At 43.3% G+C, this 17,445-nt stretch overlaps 1 protein-coding gene across 1 annotated transcript in view; it reads right to left on the bottom strand.

Annotated features, from left to right (window-relative positions):
* The window catches only part of boc (BOC cell adhesion associated, oncogene regulated), a 52,116-nt gene that overhangs the window by 2,739 nt on the left and 31,932 nt on the right, over window positions 1-17,445 (bottom strand). Inside the window, exons 4-12 of the mRNA XM_036935014.2 lie at window positions 12,421-12,567; window positions 10,101-10,244; window positions 8,117-8,410; window positions 4,391-4,935; window positions 4,024-4,189; window positions 3,854-3,922; window positions 3,287-3,499; window positions 2,853-3,031; window positions 2,441-2,663 (exon numbers count right to left, since the gene is read on the bottom strand). Coding sequence (XP_036790909.1) covers window positions 2,441-2,663; window positions 2,853-3,031; window positions 3,287-3,499; window positions 3,854-3,922; window positions 4,024-4,189; window positions 4,391-4,935; window positions 8,117-8,410; window positions 10,101-10,244; window positions 12,421-12,567 — 1,980 coding nt within the window. The remainder of the gene's footprint in view (window positions 1-2,440; window positions 2,664-2,852; window positions 3,032-3,286; window positions 3,500-3,853; window positions 3,923-4,023; window positions 4,190-4,390; window positions 4,936-8,116; window positions 8,411-10,100; window positions 10,245-12,420; window positions 12,568-17,445) is intronic.

The following is a 17,445-nucleotide window of genomic DNA, read 5'->3' as shown; positions in this document are numbered from 1 at the left end:
TATAACAACATGTATTACAGTCAGGCTATCAAATTAATGATATGAAGAATTATACTTTTGTTGTTTATTGGATAGGATAGCAAGAGAGACAAGTTAGAGGAGGCTGGTGGGAGGAGCTGTAGGAGGACGGGCTCATTGTAATGGCTGGAACTGAATTGATGGAACGGAGGCAAATATGGTTTCCATGTGTTTGATACTGTTCCATTTATGTCATTCCAGCCATTACAATGAGCCCGTTCTCCTACAGCTCCTCCCACCAGCCTCCTCTGGCTGCAGCAGTATGTGTGTTCTGGAGGCTTAGACTGCTGGACCACCCTAGCCACGTATGATGTTTTTTAACCAGCATGCTATAGTGTTCCTCGTCCTCACCTCGACCCCCCTCAAAAAATAAAATCTATAAAACTTGACACATGCCTGTGATGTGTGGTTGTCCCACCTGGCTGTCTTAAGATGAATGTAAGTCTCTCTGGATAAGAGCGTCTGCTAAATGACTAAATGTTAATGTAAACATAAGTCTCTCTGCTTAATGACTAAATGTTAATATAAATGTAAGTCCCTACTAAATGACTAAATGTTAATGTAAACATAAGTCTCTCTGCTTAATGACTAAAAGTTAATATAAATGTAAGTCTCTACTAAATGACTAAATGTTAATGTAAACATAAGGCTCTCTGCTTAATGATTAAATGTTAATATAAATGTAAGTCTCTACTAAATGACTAAATGTTAATATAAATGTAAGTCTCTCTGCTAATGACTAAATGTTAATATAAATGTAAGTCTCTACTAAATGACTAAATGTTAATATAAATGTAAGTCTCTCTGCTAAATTACTAAATGTTCATATAAATGTAAGTCTCTCTGCTAAATGACTAAATGTTAATATAAATGTAAGTATCTCTGCTATATGACAAAATGTTAATATAAATGTAAGTCTCTACTAAATGACAAAATGTTAATATAAATGTAAGTATCTACTAAATGACTAAATGTTAATATAAATGTAAGTCTCTACTAAATGACTAAATGTTAATATAAATGTAAGTCTCTACTAAATGACTAAATGTTAATATAAATGTAAGTCTCTACTAAATGACTAAATGTTAATATAAATGTAAGTCTCTACTAAATGACTAAATGTTAATATAAATGTAAGTCTCTACTAAATGACTAAATGTTAATATAAATGTAAGTCTCTGTGAATAAGAACATCTGCTAAATGACTAAATGTTAATATAAATGTAAGTCTCTACTAAATGACTAAATGTTAATATAAATGTAAGTCTCTACTAAATGACTAAATGTTAATATAAATGTAAGTCTCTCTGCTAAATGACTAAATGTTAATATAAATGTAAGTCTCTACTAAATGACTAAATGTTAATATAAATGTAAGTCTCTGTGAATAAGAGCATCTGCTAAATGACTAAATGTTAATATAAATGTAAGTCTCTACTAAATGACTAAAATGTTAATATAAATGTAAGTCTCTCTGCTAATGACTAAATGTTAATATAAATGTAAGTCTCTACTAAATGACTAAATGTTAATATAAATGTAAGTCTCTACTAAATGACTAAATGTTAATATAAATGTAAGTCTCTCTCCTAAATTACTAAATGTTCATATAAATGTAAGTCTCTCTGCTAAATGACTAAATGTTAATATAAATGTAAGTCTCTACTAAATGACTAAATGTTAATATAAATGTAAGTCTCTCTACTAAATGACTAAATGTTAATATAAATGTAAGTCTCTACTAAATGACTAAATGTTAATATAAATATAAGTCTCTACTAAATGACTAAATGTTAATATAAATGTAAGTCTCTGCTAATGACTAAATGTTAATATAAATGTAAGTCTCTACTAAATTACTAAATGTTAATATAAATGTAAGTCTCTGCTAAATGACTAAATGTTAATATAAATGTAAGTCTCTACTAAATGACTAAATGTTAATATAAATGTAAGTCTCTCTGCTAAATGACTAAATGTTAATATAAATGTAAGTCTCTCTGCTAAATGACTAAATGTTAATATAAATGTAAGTCTCTCTGCTAAATGACTAAATGTTAATATAAATGTAAGTCTCTCTGCTTAATGACTAAATGTTAATATAAATGTAAGTCTCTCTGCTAAATGACTAAAATGTTAATATAAATGTAAGTATCTCTGCTTAATGACTAAATGTTAATATAAATGTAAGTCTCTCTGCTAAATGACTAAAATGTTAATATAAATGTAAGTCTCTACTAAATGACTAAATGTTAATATAAATGTAAGTCTCTCTGCTAAATGACTAAATGTTAATATAAATGTAAGTCTCTCTGCTAAATGACTAAAATGTTAATATAAATGTAAGTCTCTCTGCTAAATGACTAAAATGTTAATATAACTGTAAGCGTGTGTCACCAAGATGACTATGAGATCTGCTCACCTTTAGTTTCTAAGATAACCACGTTGCCAAACTCGCTCTCTCCCCCCTCGTTGAAGCTCTGCATCTTGATGTCGTAGGCCGTCTCAGGCTGCAGGTCAGTGATAGAGTGCCAGTAACGGTCACCCTCCACCACGTCCTTCTTATAGTCACTGTCGTTGTCACTGTCTGTCGGCCGGTAGAAGATGTAGAAACCGTAGACAGGGGTGTTGTTGACGGCAGTGTACTGTGGAGAGAAAGAATATGAACGGTTTAATGTTAGCATAACAACAGTAACAAGAGTTATAGCCATACTTATATCACGATAACACACACACACACACACACACACACACACACACACACACACACACACACACACACACACACACACACACACACACACACACACACACACACACACAGCTCCACTCACCGTCCATTTTAGGATGATGGTGGTCTCGTTGATAGCTTCATTATAAGTGATGTAGGGTCCGTCTACAGGGCGTTCGTTGGGCCTGCCACCCCCCACCACCGTGTAGGCCTTAGAGGGGGCACTGGGGGGGCTGGCGCCAATCACATTTACCGCCAACACACGGAACTTATAGGACATGCCTACAGGGAAACAGAAAGCCCACGCGGGTTAAACTAACTAAACACCAGTTACACAGCCTCTCTGTTTCTCCATTCACACTAATGGTTACCATCTGGTCACCATGTTGATTACAGTCATTATTAAAATAGCTAGGATTATGATGATGACTGATAGTGTAATGTCCATGATAATGAGAGTCATGCTAATGATGATGACGCCATTTGTCATAATAACATTATGATGGGAACGACGATGATGATGGTGATGAAGCTCACCTTTCTCCAGGCCAGTGATCTCCACAGACAGTCGCTGGGGGGGGATGTTAGTGACGGCCTCCTCCCACTCCCCACCTCCCTTCCCCTTCAGCTTCTTAAACTCCACTCTGAAAGACTGGATGGGGAAACCACGGTTACCGCGGGGGATCCATGTCACGTACGCAGATGTCTCAGTCGCCATGGAGATGGTGGGCTTATCAGGGGCCTCAGGAGCTGTGGGAAAGTGATAGGGGTTAAACGGACATCAAATCTAATATTGTTCCCATATTAAGGCACACAAGGACAGACACTCTCAGAAACACAAAAGCCCAAACATGAACAGACACGAACAGGTACAGTAACAAACTTACTAAGACTTACTGTGAGCTCATCCTTGGGTGTTAAAAGTGAAAGAGAGATCAAGACAGGTCACATGTTAGTACAGAGTAGAAAGGTGGGGGGGTTAACAGCTAGTCAAACAGCTTGATATGGGCTCGGTCAGGACGTTAGAGATCTAACTGTGTGGCATCTATGGAACAACCACACTGGTTAGTTAGAGTGACAGTAGGTGAGGGGCAGGGGACTTACGAGAGAGGCGAGGTGATGGTACTGGAGGAGTTTTAGGGAGCTCGTTCTGACCTCCTGGACCCCTACGACCTGTTGGCATGGAAAAAACAAGAGGCGTTTGCAAAAAGACACAAATACGGTAGTGGGATATATGATAATCATTGTGATGATAGATAAATGAATGGATGTACCTTTGCCTGTCCTGAAGGTCATCATGGCGGGTTGTCCCAGGCCAGCACAGTTCTTAGCAGACATCTCTACCTCGTACAGACTGGCTGGCTGCAGCTTGGCCAGGGTCAGCTTGTGGAGAAACCCAGAGATACTGCTGCTGGTCCACTCACCTGGAGGGTCCTCTATCTGTGTGTGTGTGTGTGTGTGTGTGTGTGTGTGTGTGTGTGTGTGTGTGTGAGAGAGAGAGAGAAAGAAAGATCAGTCAGTGTGTGAGGATGATGTGAGAATGAGTCATGTCTGTAGTTGTAGACAAATATCAATCTAAACTGAATGAGTGTAACATTGTGTGTAGAATATGTGTGTGTCCATGAGTTAACTAGCCTGTACCTTTCTGTACTTGACGATGTACTCCATCACAGGAGAGCCTCCATCGTGGCGAGGTTTCCAGGTCAGATCATAGAAGTCAGCCTTGACGGTCCTGGGCTGGCTGAGGATGACAGGAGCCTCTGCCACAGAGATCTGCCCAGTCAGCTCAGAGCAGTCCAGGGTCAGCACGCTACCCGTGGCCCCGGGCTTCACTGGGACCTGCTCCCGCAGCACCTTGTCTGGGCTCAGTGGACGCAGGATGGAGGGCAGCTTCCCTGGCCGAGACGGAACACCGGTTGGTAAGGTGACCAGCCTGGCGGCAGCCTGCGAGCTACCCACACCATTCTCAGCCATGCACTGGTACAAGCCGTTGTCCTGCGGGCCCACGTTGATGACACGCAGCACGCGGGCAGACAGGCGGTGGCGTGGTGACGAGGCCAGGGGGCGGGCGTTGTGGAGCCATACCACAGAGGGGGTGGGTTTACCCCTGGCCAGGCAGCTGAAGCGCACACTCTCCCCCCACGACACCTCCTGCTGCTGGAGCTCCATGGTTACTTGGGGAGGCTCTGCAGAGAGAGAATAGAGAGGGAGAGTTAGTCTGTGTGTGTGTCAGTGAGCGAGTACACTGTAAGGTAATGTCTAGCATATAAGCTTGAGTAACGGTTGATTGTGAGTGATGGTTGGTTGTGAGTGATGGCTGGTTGTGTGGGAGTGAGCTTGATTAAGTATGTCTGTATCGGTGTGCGTGCCAGCATGTGTATGTGTGTGTGTGTGTGTGGGGCTGTGCCGTGCGGAGACAGGCCAGTCAGTTGATGGTTGGCTGGTCGTGACAAGCCAGAGCTCATTAACGCTACAGCAGCACACACTTTAATTAGGGGCTGCTGCTGAGAGGAGACTCACTGGAAAAACAGTCATCCATAACTGAGTCCTGCTCTATAAAGTCCTCTACACACACTCTAAAATAACCCTCTATACTATATATATATACCAACAGGGCTCTGCCAAGCTCACACACACACACACACACACACACCTCTCGCTCCACCAAACGTGAGTCAGTCTAATCATCAAGTCTATGATGCAGACAAAACCCGAAAATCCCCTAAAATGGAGCAACTCCATAAGTTTCAAATCCTTTCAGAACTCTTAATTTTGTACCCATCATACAGGAGTGTTAGCACAGTGTTTCGCCAACCTCTCCCCCGGGATTTCCAGCCGTTCCATGTATTTCATCTATTCCACAGCTAGCACACCTGATTCAACTTGTCAACTAATCATCAAGCCCTTGACTAGGTGAACCAGGTGAGCTAGTTCAGAGTTAAAACAAAATGGTGAAATGTTTGTCGGTCCCCGAGGAGAAGTTAGAAGACCACTGTTTTAGAGGAACAGAAACATACATAACACCTCATCCTAGTATCATCCTACTGAACCCATATCATCCTACTGAACCCCTCCTAGTATTATCCTACTCAACCCAACCTAGTATCATCCTACTGAACCCATATCATCCTACTGAACCCCTCCTAGTATTATCCTACTCAACCCATCCTAGTATCCTCCTACTCAACCCATATCATCCTACTGAACCATCCTAGTATCATCCTACTGAACCCATATCATCCTACTGAACCCCTCCTAGTATTATCCTACTCAACCCATCCTAGTATCCTCCTACTGAACCCATATCATCCTACTGAACCCCTCCTAGTATTATCCTACTCAACCCATCCTAGTATCATCCTACTGAACCCATATCATCCTACTGAACCATCCTAGTATCATCCTACTGAACACAACCTAGTATCATCCTACTGAACCCATATCATCCTACTGAACCCCTCCTAGTATTATCCTACTCAACCCAACCTAGTATCATCCTACTGAACCCATATCATCCTACTGAACCCCTCCTAGTATTATCCTACTCAACCCATCCTAGTATCCTCCTACTCAACCCATATCATCCTACTGAACCATCCTAGTATCATCCTACTGAACCCATATCATCCTACTGAACCCCTCCTAGTATTATCCTACTCAACCCATCCTAGTATCCTCCTACTGAACCCATATCATCCTACTGAACCCCTCCTAGTATTATCCTACTCAACCCATCCTAGTATCATCCTACTGAACCCATATCATCCTACTGAACCATCCTAGTATCATCCTACTGAACACAACCTAGTATCATCCTACTGAACCTATATCATCCTACTGGACCACTCCTAGTATTATCCTACTCAACCCATCCTAGTATCATCCTACTGAACCCATATCATCCTACTGAACCCCTCCTAGTATCATCCTACTGAACCCATATCATCCTACTGAACCCCTCCTAGTATCATCCTACTGAACCCCTCTTAGTATCATCCTACTGAACCCAATCTAGTATCATCCTACTGAACCCATATCATCCTACTGAACCCCCCTAGTATTATCCTACTCAACCCATCCTAGTATCATCCTACTGAACCCACATCTTCCTACTGAACCCCTCCTAGTATTATCCTACTCAACCCATCCTAGTATCATCCTACTGAACCCATATCATCCTACTGAACCCCTCCTAGTATCATCCTACTGAACCCCTCCTAGTATCATCCTACTGAACCCCTCCTAGTATCATCCTACTGAACCCAATCTAGTATCATCCTACTGAACCCATATCATCCTTCTGAACCCCCCTAGTATTATCCTACTCAACCCATTCTAGCATCATCCTACTGAACCCACATCTTCCTACTGAACCCCCCCTAGTATTATCCTACTCAACCCATCCTAGTATCATCCTACTGAACCCATATCATCCTACTGAACCCCTCCTAGTATTATCCTACTCAACCCCTCCTAGTATCATCCTACTGAACCCCTCCTAGTATCATCCTACTCAACCCCTCCTAGTATCATCCTACTCAACCCCTCCTAGTATCATCCTACTCAACCCATCCTAGTACCATCCTACTCAACCCCTCCTAGTATCATCCTACTGAACCCAACCTAGTATCATCCTACTGAACCCATATCATCCTACTGAACCCCTCCTAGTATCATCCTACTGAACCCAATCTAGTATCATCCTACTGAACCCATATCATCCTTCTGAACCCCCCTAGTATTATCCTACTCAACCCATTCTAGCATCATCCTACTGAACCCACATCTTCCTACTGAACCCCCCCTAGTATTATCCTACTCAACCCATCCTAGTATCATCCTACTGAACCCATATCATCCTACTGAACCCCTCCTAGTATTATCCTACTCAACCCCTCCTAGTATCATCCTACTGAACCCCTCCTAGTATCATCCTACTCAACCCCTCCTAGTATCATCCTACTCAACCCCTCCTAGTATCATCCTACTCAACCCATCCTAGTACCATCCTACTCAACCCCTCCTAGTATCATCCTACTGAACCCAACCTAGTATCATCCTACTGAACCCATATCATCCTACTGAACCCATCCTAGTATTATCCTACTCAACCCATCCTAGTATCATCCTACTGAACCCATATCATCCTACTGAACCCCTCCTAGTATTATCCTACTCAACCCCTCCTAGTATCATCCTACTCAAACCATCCTAGTACCATCCTACTGAACCCCTCCTAGTATCATCTTACTGTACCCATATCATCCTACTGAACCCCTCCTAGTATTATCCTACTCAACCCATAAGTGAGGACCAAAGTTTGGGGATATATATATTTTTTTACACTCACAGGTTGGCACTACTCACCGAACACCTGCACGTTGTAGAGCACAGTAGCGGCGCTCTCTGATCCGATGCCGTTGTCAGCGTGACACTTGTACGTCCCTGAGTCGCCCTCGCCCGCCGCGTCGATCAGCAGGTTGCTGAGCAGGAAGCGAGTGTTGTTATGGAAACGCAGGTCCTGACCGTCCTTGGCCCATGTAACCTGCGGGGTCGGGATGCCGCTGGCCACACACTCCAGGACCAGACGCTGTCCCTTAGTGACCATGATGGTGCGAGACACTGGGGGGTAGATGATACGGGCCGCCTCCGACGTCGAACCTAGAGAGAGAGATGGAAGGAGGGGGAGAGGAACTGTGTTTATGCAATGGGTTGTTTTTCAGTAAAGCATCTCACTGGCCTTGTTATAATCTTATTAAGAGGTATTTGAAAGTTACAAATCACATTACTTAGAAACAAATCAAATTAGCTAATAAAATGACTCAATTTGCCTGGGGGGTTTCTATGCTAACATATGGAATTGTTTTAAAATGGTAATACCAAGGATCATTTATCTATTTGATTTAGAATGTTAAGACCTCTTAAGGTATCACATTTATTTATTTATTATTATTGCTATTAGCCAATAGAAACACACTGAATATCAGATTCACTACATGGAGCCACAGATAGTAAGAGATTGTTCTTTAGTGACTGTCTTATATCTAAGAGATAAAAGACAGATCAGGAAATTATATATATATTTTTTACATGTATTTATCCCCTTATTTTAGGTACTAAACTATCTCAATATACAGTACCAGTCAAAAGTTTGGACACAGCTACTAAGGGTTTTTCTTTATTTTTACTATTTTCTACATTATAGAATAATAGTGGCGACATAAAAACTATGTAGGCCAAGAATTAAATGATCTAAATGACTTTGTCAATTAGACATTTACAGAGGTAGGTGTGTATGCTGTATCTTTGACGCTATCATGTTCATGGTCAGTGTTTGGTCAGTGTTTAGTCGTGTTTGGTCAGTGTTTGGTCAGTGTTTGGTCAGCGTTTGGTCGTGTTTGGTCAGTGTTTGGTCAGTGTTTGGTCAGTGTTTAGTCGTGTTTGGTCAGTGTTTAGTCGTGTTTGGTCAGTGTTTGGTCGTGTTTGGTCAGTGTTTGGTCGTGTTTGGTCAGTGTTTGGTTGTGTTTGGTCAGTGTTTGGTCGTGTTTGGTCAGTGTTTGGTCAGTGTTTAGTCGTGTTTGGTCAGTGTTTAGTCGTGTTTGGTCGTGTTTGGTTGTGTTTAGTCGTGTTTGGTCGTGTTTGGTCGTGTTTGGTCGTGTTTGGTCGTGTTTAGTCAGTGTTTAGTCAGTGTTTGGTCGTGTTTGGTCGTGTTTGGTCAGTGTTTAGTCGTGTTTAGTCGTGTTTGGTCGTGTTTGGTCGTGTTTGGTTGTGTTTAGTCGTGTTTGGTCAGTGTTTAGTCGTGTTTGGTCAGTGTTTAGTCAGTGTTTGGTCGTGTTTAGTCGTGTTTGGTCGTGTTTAGTCGTGTTTGGTCAGTGTTTAGTCGTGTTTGGTCAGTGTTTGGTCGTGTTTAGTCGTGTTTGGTCGTGTTTGGTCAGTGTTTAGTCAGTGTTTGGTCGTGTTTGGTCAGTGTTTGGTCAGTGTTTAGTCGTGTTTGGTCGTGTTTAGTCAGTGTTTGGTCAGTGTTTAGTCGTGTTTGGTCAGTGTTTGGTCAGTGTTTAGTCGTGTTTGGTCAGTGTTTAGTCGTGTTTGGTCAGTGTTTAGTCGTGTTTGGTCGTGTTTGGTCGTGTTTGGTCGTGTTTGGTCGTGTTTGGTCGTGTTTGGTCAGTGTTTAGTCGTGTTTAGTCGTGTTTGGTCAGTGTTTGGTCAGTGTTTGGTCGTGTTTAGTCGCGTTTGGTCAGCGTTTGGTCAGCGTTTGGTCAGCGTTTGGTCAGCGTTTGGTCAGCGTTTGGTCAGCGTTTGGTCGTGTTTGGTCAGTGTTTGGTCAGTGTTTGGTCATGATGCGCTCACTCACGGCGTATGCGCAGGCGGTCAGTGGAGGTGGAGGTCTTGACCTCCTGTGTGACAGGGTTGTAAGCAGCACACTTGTAGGGCCCCTCGTCGTCCAGAGTGGCGTTGGCTATCTGCAGGTTCCCTGATGGCATGATCAGGTAGTTCCCTGTTGACACAGACAGACAGTAGGTGGCTTTAATCATCAAGACTGGGCTGGCTGGGTATTGGTACTGGTCATTAGAACTGATCCGAGAGACAATTCTGTGGTTGTTATCCTTGGGCATGGACATGGATATAATATAAAATAGTTTTTAAAGTCCCAGATCAGTTTTTTTTAGGAAAGATAGTAAGTTGAGTAACCTGAGCAGGCTTTAGCATTAGGCCTATGCAGTCTCTTTCAACAGCAGAGTGCACTGTTAGCACCAGCCACATGGAGGCGCCCTGGAGTTTTACTGAGAGCCAGTGAACTCTCCTCAATGTGGTTATCATTTCCCGCTCTCTGATAAGCCACACAGCCCTGCCTACAGCCCTGCCTACAGCCCTGCATACAGCACCACCTACAGCCCAACATACAGCCCTACCTACAGCCCTACCTATAGCCCTACCTACAGCCCAACATACAGCCCCACCTACAGCCCCGCCTACAGCCCTACATACAGCCCTACCTAAAGCCCAACATACAGCCCTACCTACAGCCCTACATACAGCCCTACCTACAGCCCCACATACAGCCCTACCTACAGCCCAACATACAGCCCTACCTACAGCACCACCTACAGCCCAACATACAGCCCTACCTACAGCCCTACCTATAGCCCTACCTACAGCCCAACATACAGCCCCACCTACAGCCCCGCCTACAGCCCTACATACAGCCCTACCTAAAGCCCAACATACAGCCCTACCTACAGCCCAACATACAGCCCTACCTACAGCCCCACATACAGCCCTACCTATAGCCCTACCTACAGCCCAAAATACAGCCCTACCTACAGCCCCACATACAGCCCTACCTACAGCCCCACCTACAGCCCCACCTACAGCCCAACATACAGCCCTACCTATAGCCCCACATACAGCCCTACCTACAGCCCTACATACAGCCCAACATACAGCCCTACCTACAGCCCCACATACAGCCCTACCTACAGCCCTACCTACAGCCCAACATACAGCCCTACCTACAGCCCAACATACAGCCCTACCTACAGCCCCACATACAGCCCTACCTATAGCCCTACCTACAGCCCAAAATACAGCCCTACCTACCTACAGCCCTACCTACAGCCCCACATACAGCCCCACATACAGCCCTACCTACAGCCCTACATACAGCCCTACCTACAGCCCCACATACAGCCCAACATACAGCCCCACCTACAGCCCCACCTACAGCCCTACCTACAGCCCAACATACAGCCCTACCTACAGCCCCACCTACAGCCCAACATACAGCCCTACCTATAGCCCCACATACAGCCCTACCTACAGCCCTACATACAGCCCAACATACAGCCCTACCTACAGCCCCACATACAGCCCTACCTACAGCCCTACCTATAGCCCCACATACAGCCCTACCTACAGCCCTACCTACAGCCCTACCTACAGCCCTACCTACAGCCCCACATACAGCCCTACCTACAGCCCAACATACAGCCCTACATACAGCCCTACCTACAGCCCTACCTACAGCCCAACATACAGCCCTACCTACAGCCCTACCTACAGCCCCACATACAGCCCTACCTACAGCCCAACATACAGCCCTACCTACAGCCCAACATACAGCCCTACCTACAGCCCTACCTATAGCCCCACATACAGCCCTACCTACAGCCCTACACACAGCCCTACATACAGCCCTACCTACAGCCCTACCTACAGCCCTACCTACAGCCCTACCTACAGCCCTACCTACAGCCCCACATACAGCTTCCAGCAATCTATATACCCGCCACAGAGGAGTGGGGATTTTTTTTCAAAGAGCTCAAGAAATAAATGGTTGCAAAACAAACAACAGTATTCCCATGTTTCAACATTCCCCAGATAGAGCTGCCTTATCTGCAGTTTTATGATGGGCCAGATAGCAGGATAGATTCCAGGAATCCAGGGAAAGAGATTGTAAAAGAGCGAGAGAGAAATTACTAATGAGAAGGACAGAGGAAGAAAGAGGGGGGAGCGAAAGAGAAAGAATGACAGAGAGAGAGAAAGTACTAATGACAATATCAGAGAGAGTAAGAGGAGAGAGAGAGAGAACGTGAGAGAGAGGGATAGAGAGGGATAGAATGCTAATTGAGAGGTAGAGAACATAGGCCTGTAACAGAATGATAGATCCATACCTTTGGAGGTCTCGAGCCACTCCTGTTTGACACTGTAGCGAACCTGTGCCTTGGGCTGGCTCTCAGGGAGGTGACACTGGATCACAGCCGTGTTCCCCTCATCCACCTCAATGTCCTGCTGGTTATCTTGCTCAAAGTCTCGCAGCTCTGAGGTACACAGAGAGAGAGAGAGGAGGTCAGGGCAGACATTAATACACGCAGATACTGGGGCGGCAGGGTAGCCTAGTGGTTAGAGCGTAACCGGAAGGTTGCAAGTTCAAACCCCCGAGCTGACAAGGTACAAATCTGTCGTTCTGCCCCTGAACAGGCAGTTAACCCACTGTTCCTAGGCCGTCATTGAAAATAAGAATTTGTTCTTAACTGACTTGCCTAGTTAAATAAAGGTACAAAATATAAATAATACAAAAATAAACATGCAACCAACAGATTGGTTAGTGGTTGGTTACTGTGTTAGTGGTTGGTTACTGTGTTAGTGGTTGGTTACTGTGGGACAGAGACTGAGGGCCTGACTGGTTAGTGGTTGGTTACTGTGTTAGTGGTTGGTTACTGTGGGACAGAGACTGAGGGCCTGACTGGTTAGTGGTTGGTTACTGTGTTAGTGGTTGGTTACTGTGGGACAGAGACTGAGGGCCTGACTGGTTAGTGGTTGGTTACTGTGGGAAACTGGAGAGGGATTACTGGAGGGCCATGTGCTCCCACTCTGTTCCGCACACAGTCTGCATAGAACAGACACTGGGCTGACCCCTGACCTCTCATCCCCCTCCGAGGGGGCTACAAGGGCTGGGCCAGGGTTAGAGGTGCCTCTAGAGTTTCAAGGAAAGAACAACCAGCGTGGATTGGGAGGAAATAGCATTGCTAGACTTTAGAACACTAAGTGGGGGAGTAGAGTAAAGGACGTTAAGGTTTAGGGGGGGGGGGGGGGGGGGTAGAGAGAGAGGGGGGGTAGAGAGAGAGAGGGGGTAGAGAGAGAGAGGGTAGAGAGAGAGAGGGGGTAGAGAGAGAGAGGGTAGAGAGAGGGGGTAGAGAGAGAGAGAGGGTAGAGAGAGAGAGGGGTAGAGAGAGAGGGGGTAGAGAGAGAGGGGGGGTAGAGAGAGAGAGGGGGTAGAGAGAGAGAGGGGGTAGAGAGAGAGAGGGGGGTAGAGAGAGAGACAAATAAGGTAGAGAAAGAACGTTTAAAAAGAAAGTGAGAGAAAAAGAGAGAACCCAAAAGACAGAGGGGGGAAAGGGGGAACATTCAACATAACAAATGATCAGAGCTGTAGTGTATGCTGGAGGCAGGGAGTCCATCAGTGAAATGAAACACAAATACAACTCCCTAACCTAATTAAATGTCTACCAGTCTCTGTTGATTTATTATGTTTCACAAAGATGGAGGCACTCCATTATTTTCAGAGGTGCACGGCTGGTTGTTATTCTAGGACTGCTCGACTCTTTGGCAAAACAGACGTAACCAAGCCACTCATACACAGTGAACTGACTAGACAACCAGATACGTTATATACATTTCTAAGTAGATGCTTTGAAGTGTATATTCACTTTAGATGCTGAACATACCAACTTTACCATGGGTGACAGACAGTGTGGGAGGTTTTTCATATCTGATCTATTCCCCCTGCAGGCAGTGTGGGCTGTCTGGGGAAGTTTTAATGGTAGAGGGGAGCTACAGGGGTTGGCCTTGACAGGTGCCCCCCCACCTCCATCCGACCTGCTACCAACCCCTATACCAAGAGATATGAGAAACACAAGACATGTCATGCTGGGTACTGTGTGTGTGTGTGTGTGTGTGTGTGTCTGGACAAGGGGGTGGAGTCTCGAAGAGACACTGTGTGATGCTCCATTTGCTAAATCAATCAGGCCCTGTTTTTCCAGCTACCCCCTCCCTCCCTCCCTACTCCCCCTCTTCCCCACACCTCTACCCTTGCATTCTTCCACTGAAAAGCCCCCTATGTGCCTCTCAGGTGTGTGACAGAAAGAAGAAATACAAAGAAAGAGAAACAACTATATAGGAATAACTGTCGAACAACTATATAGGAATATCTGTCGAACAACTATATAGGAATATCTGTCGAACAACTATATAGGAATATCTGTCGAACAACTATATAGGAATATCTGTCGAACAACTATATAGGAATATCTGTCGAACAACTATATAGGAATATCTGTCGAACAACTATATAGGAATAACTGTCAAACAACTATATAGGAATAACTGTCGAACAACTATATAGGAATATCTGTCGAACAACTATATAGGAATATCTGTCGAACAACTATATAGGAATATCTGTCGAACAACTATATAGGAATATCTGTCGAACAACTATATAGGAATAACTGTCGAACAACTATATAGGAATATCTGTCGAACAACTATATAGGAATATCTGTCGAACAACTATATAGGAATAACTGTCGAACAACTATATGGGAATAACTGTCGAACAACTATATAGGAATAACTGTCGAACAACTATATAGGAATAACTGTCGAACAACTATATGGGAATAACTGTAGAACAACTATATAGGAATAACTGTAGAACAACTATATGGGAATAACTGTCGAACAACTACATAGGAATAACTGTCAAACAACTATATGGGAATAACTGTAGAACAACTATATAGGAATAACGGTAGAACAACTATATGGGAATAACTGTCGAACAACTACATAGGAATAACTGTCGAACAACTATATGGGAATAACTGTAGAACAACTATATAGGAATAACTGTTGAACAACTATATAGGAATAACTGTCAAACAACTATATAGGAATAACTGTAGAACAACTATATGGGAATAACTGTAGAACAACTATATAGGAATAACCGTTGAACAACTATATAGGAATAACTGTAGAACAACTATATAGGAATATCTGTCGAACAACTATATAGGAATAACTGTCGAACAACTATATAGGAATAACTGTCGAACAACTATATAGGAATAACTGTCGAACAACTATATAGGAATATCTGTCGAACAACTATATAGGAATAACTGTCGAACAACTATATAGGCATAACTGTCGAACAACTATATAGGAATAACTGTCGAACAACTATATGGGAATAACTGTAGAACAACTATATAGGAATAACTGTTGAACAACTATATAGGAATAACTGTCGAACAACTATATGGGAATAACTGTAGAACAACTATATAGGAATAACTGTCGAACAACTATATAGGAATAACTGTAGAACAACTATATAGGAATAACTGTCGAACAACTATATGGGAATAACTGTAGAACAACTATATAGGAATAACTGTAGAACAACTATATGGGAATAACTGTAGAACAACTATATAGGAATAACTGTAGAACAACTATATGGGAATAACTGTCGAACAACTACATAGGAATAACTGTCGAACAACTATATGGGAATAACTGTAGAACAACTATATAGGAATAACCGTTGAACAACTATATAGGAATAACTGTCAAACAACTATATGGGAATAACTGTAGAACAACTATATGGGAATAACTGTAGAACAACTATATGGGAATAACTGTAGAACAACTATATAGGAATAACTGTAGAACAACTATATAGGGATAACTGTAGAGCAACTATATGGGAATAACTGTAGAACAACTATATGGGAATAACTGTAGAACAACTATATAGGAATAACTGTAGAACAACTATATAGGGATAACTGTAGAGCAACTATATGGGAATAACTGTAGAACAACTATATAGGAATAACTGTAGAGCAACTATATGGGAATAACTGTAGAACAACTATATAGGAATAACTGTAGAGCAACTATATGGGAATAACTGTAGAACAACTATATAGGGATAACTGTAGAGCAACTATATATGTGTTGGTGCGTGACCATAAGGTGGGTTGGTGGTCAGTGTCAGAGAGAATGTGTGTGAGTGCAGTCTCAGCATAGTCATCATTTGTTTAGGTTAAGTGTGTTCACATGTATGTATGTTTGTATGGGTTACTGTTTGGGTGTGTGTATGTGTCTGTGCCCTTCCTGTATATGTACACACGTTTGTGTGTGTTCCCGCATGCGTGTGCATGTGTACTGCTGTCCCTGTGTGAGTGGGATGCTGGTCTAGCAGGATGAATGGTATTTATAAAGTGGAGCTGGACTGCTCCAGGACTACTTGGCAATGGCAGTTTAAATACTTTAAGACAGACTTCGCATACATCATCTCCATGTGCAGGGGGGGGGGGGGGGGGGAGTGGCTAGTAGAGATACAGATGTTTTATTTGATTGTATTTAACCTTGATTTAACTGCAACATTACATAAAGAGAGACCACCACAACCTACATAAAGAGAGACACCACCACAACACTACATAAAGAGAGACCACCACAACCTACATAAAGAGAGACACCACCACAACACTACATAAAGAGAGACGCCACAACCTACATAAAGAGAGACACCACCACAACACTACATAAAGAGAGACACCACCACAACACTACATAAAGAGAGACACCACCACAACACTACACAAAGAGAGACACCACCACAACCTACATAAAGAGACACCACCACAACACTACACAAAGAGAGACACCACCACAACCTACATAAAGAGAGACACCACCACAACACTACATAAAGAGAGACACCACCACAACACTACATAAAGAGAGACACCACCACAACACTACATAAAGAGAGACACCACCACGACACTACATAAAGAGAGACACCACCACAACACTACATAAAGAGAGACACCACCACAACACTACATAAAGAGAGACACCACCACAACACTACACAAAGAGAGACACCACCACAACCTACATAAAGAGAGACACCACCACAACACTACACAAAGAGAGACACCACCACAACCTACATAAAGAGAGACACCACCACAACACTACATAAAGAGAGACACCACCACAACACTACATAAAGAGAGACACCACCACAACACTACATAAAGAGAGACACCACCACGACACTACATAAAGAGAGACACCACCACAACACTACACAAAGAGAGACACCACCA

Source organism: Oncorhynchus mykiss, chromosome 11, assembly GCF_057628025.1.
Source record: "Oncorhynchus mykiss isolate SJ-2025 chromosome 11, ASM5762802v1, whole genome shotgun sequence".
NCBI classification, from domain to species: domain Eukaryota; kingdom Metazoa; phylum Chordata; class Actinopteri; order Salmoniformes; family Salmonidae; genus Oncorhynchus; species Oncorhynchus mykiss.
The sequence above is the reverse complement of the archived record's forward strand: the minus strand, read 5'-3'. Positions and strand labels throughout refer to the sequence as shown.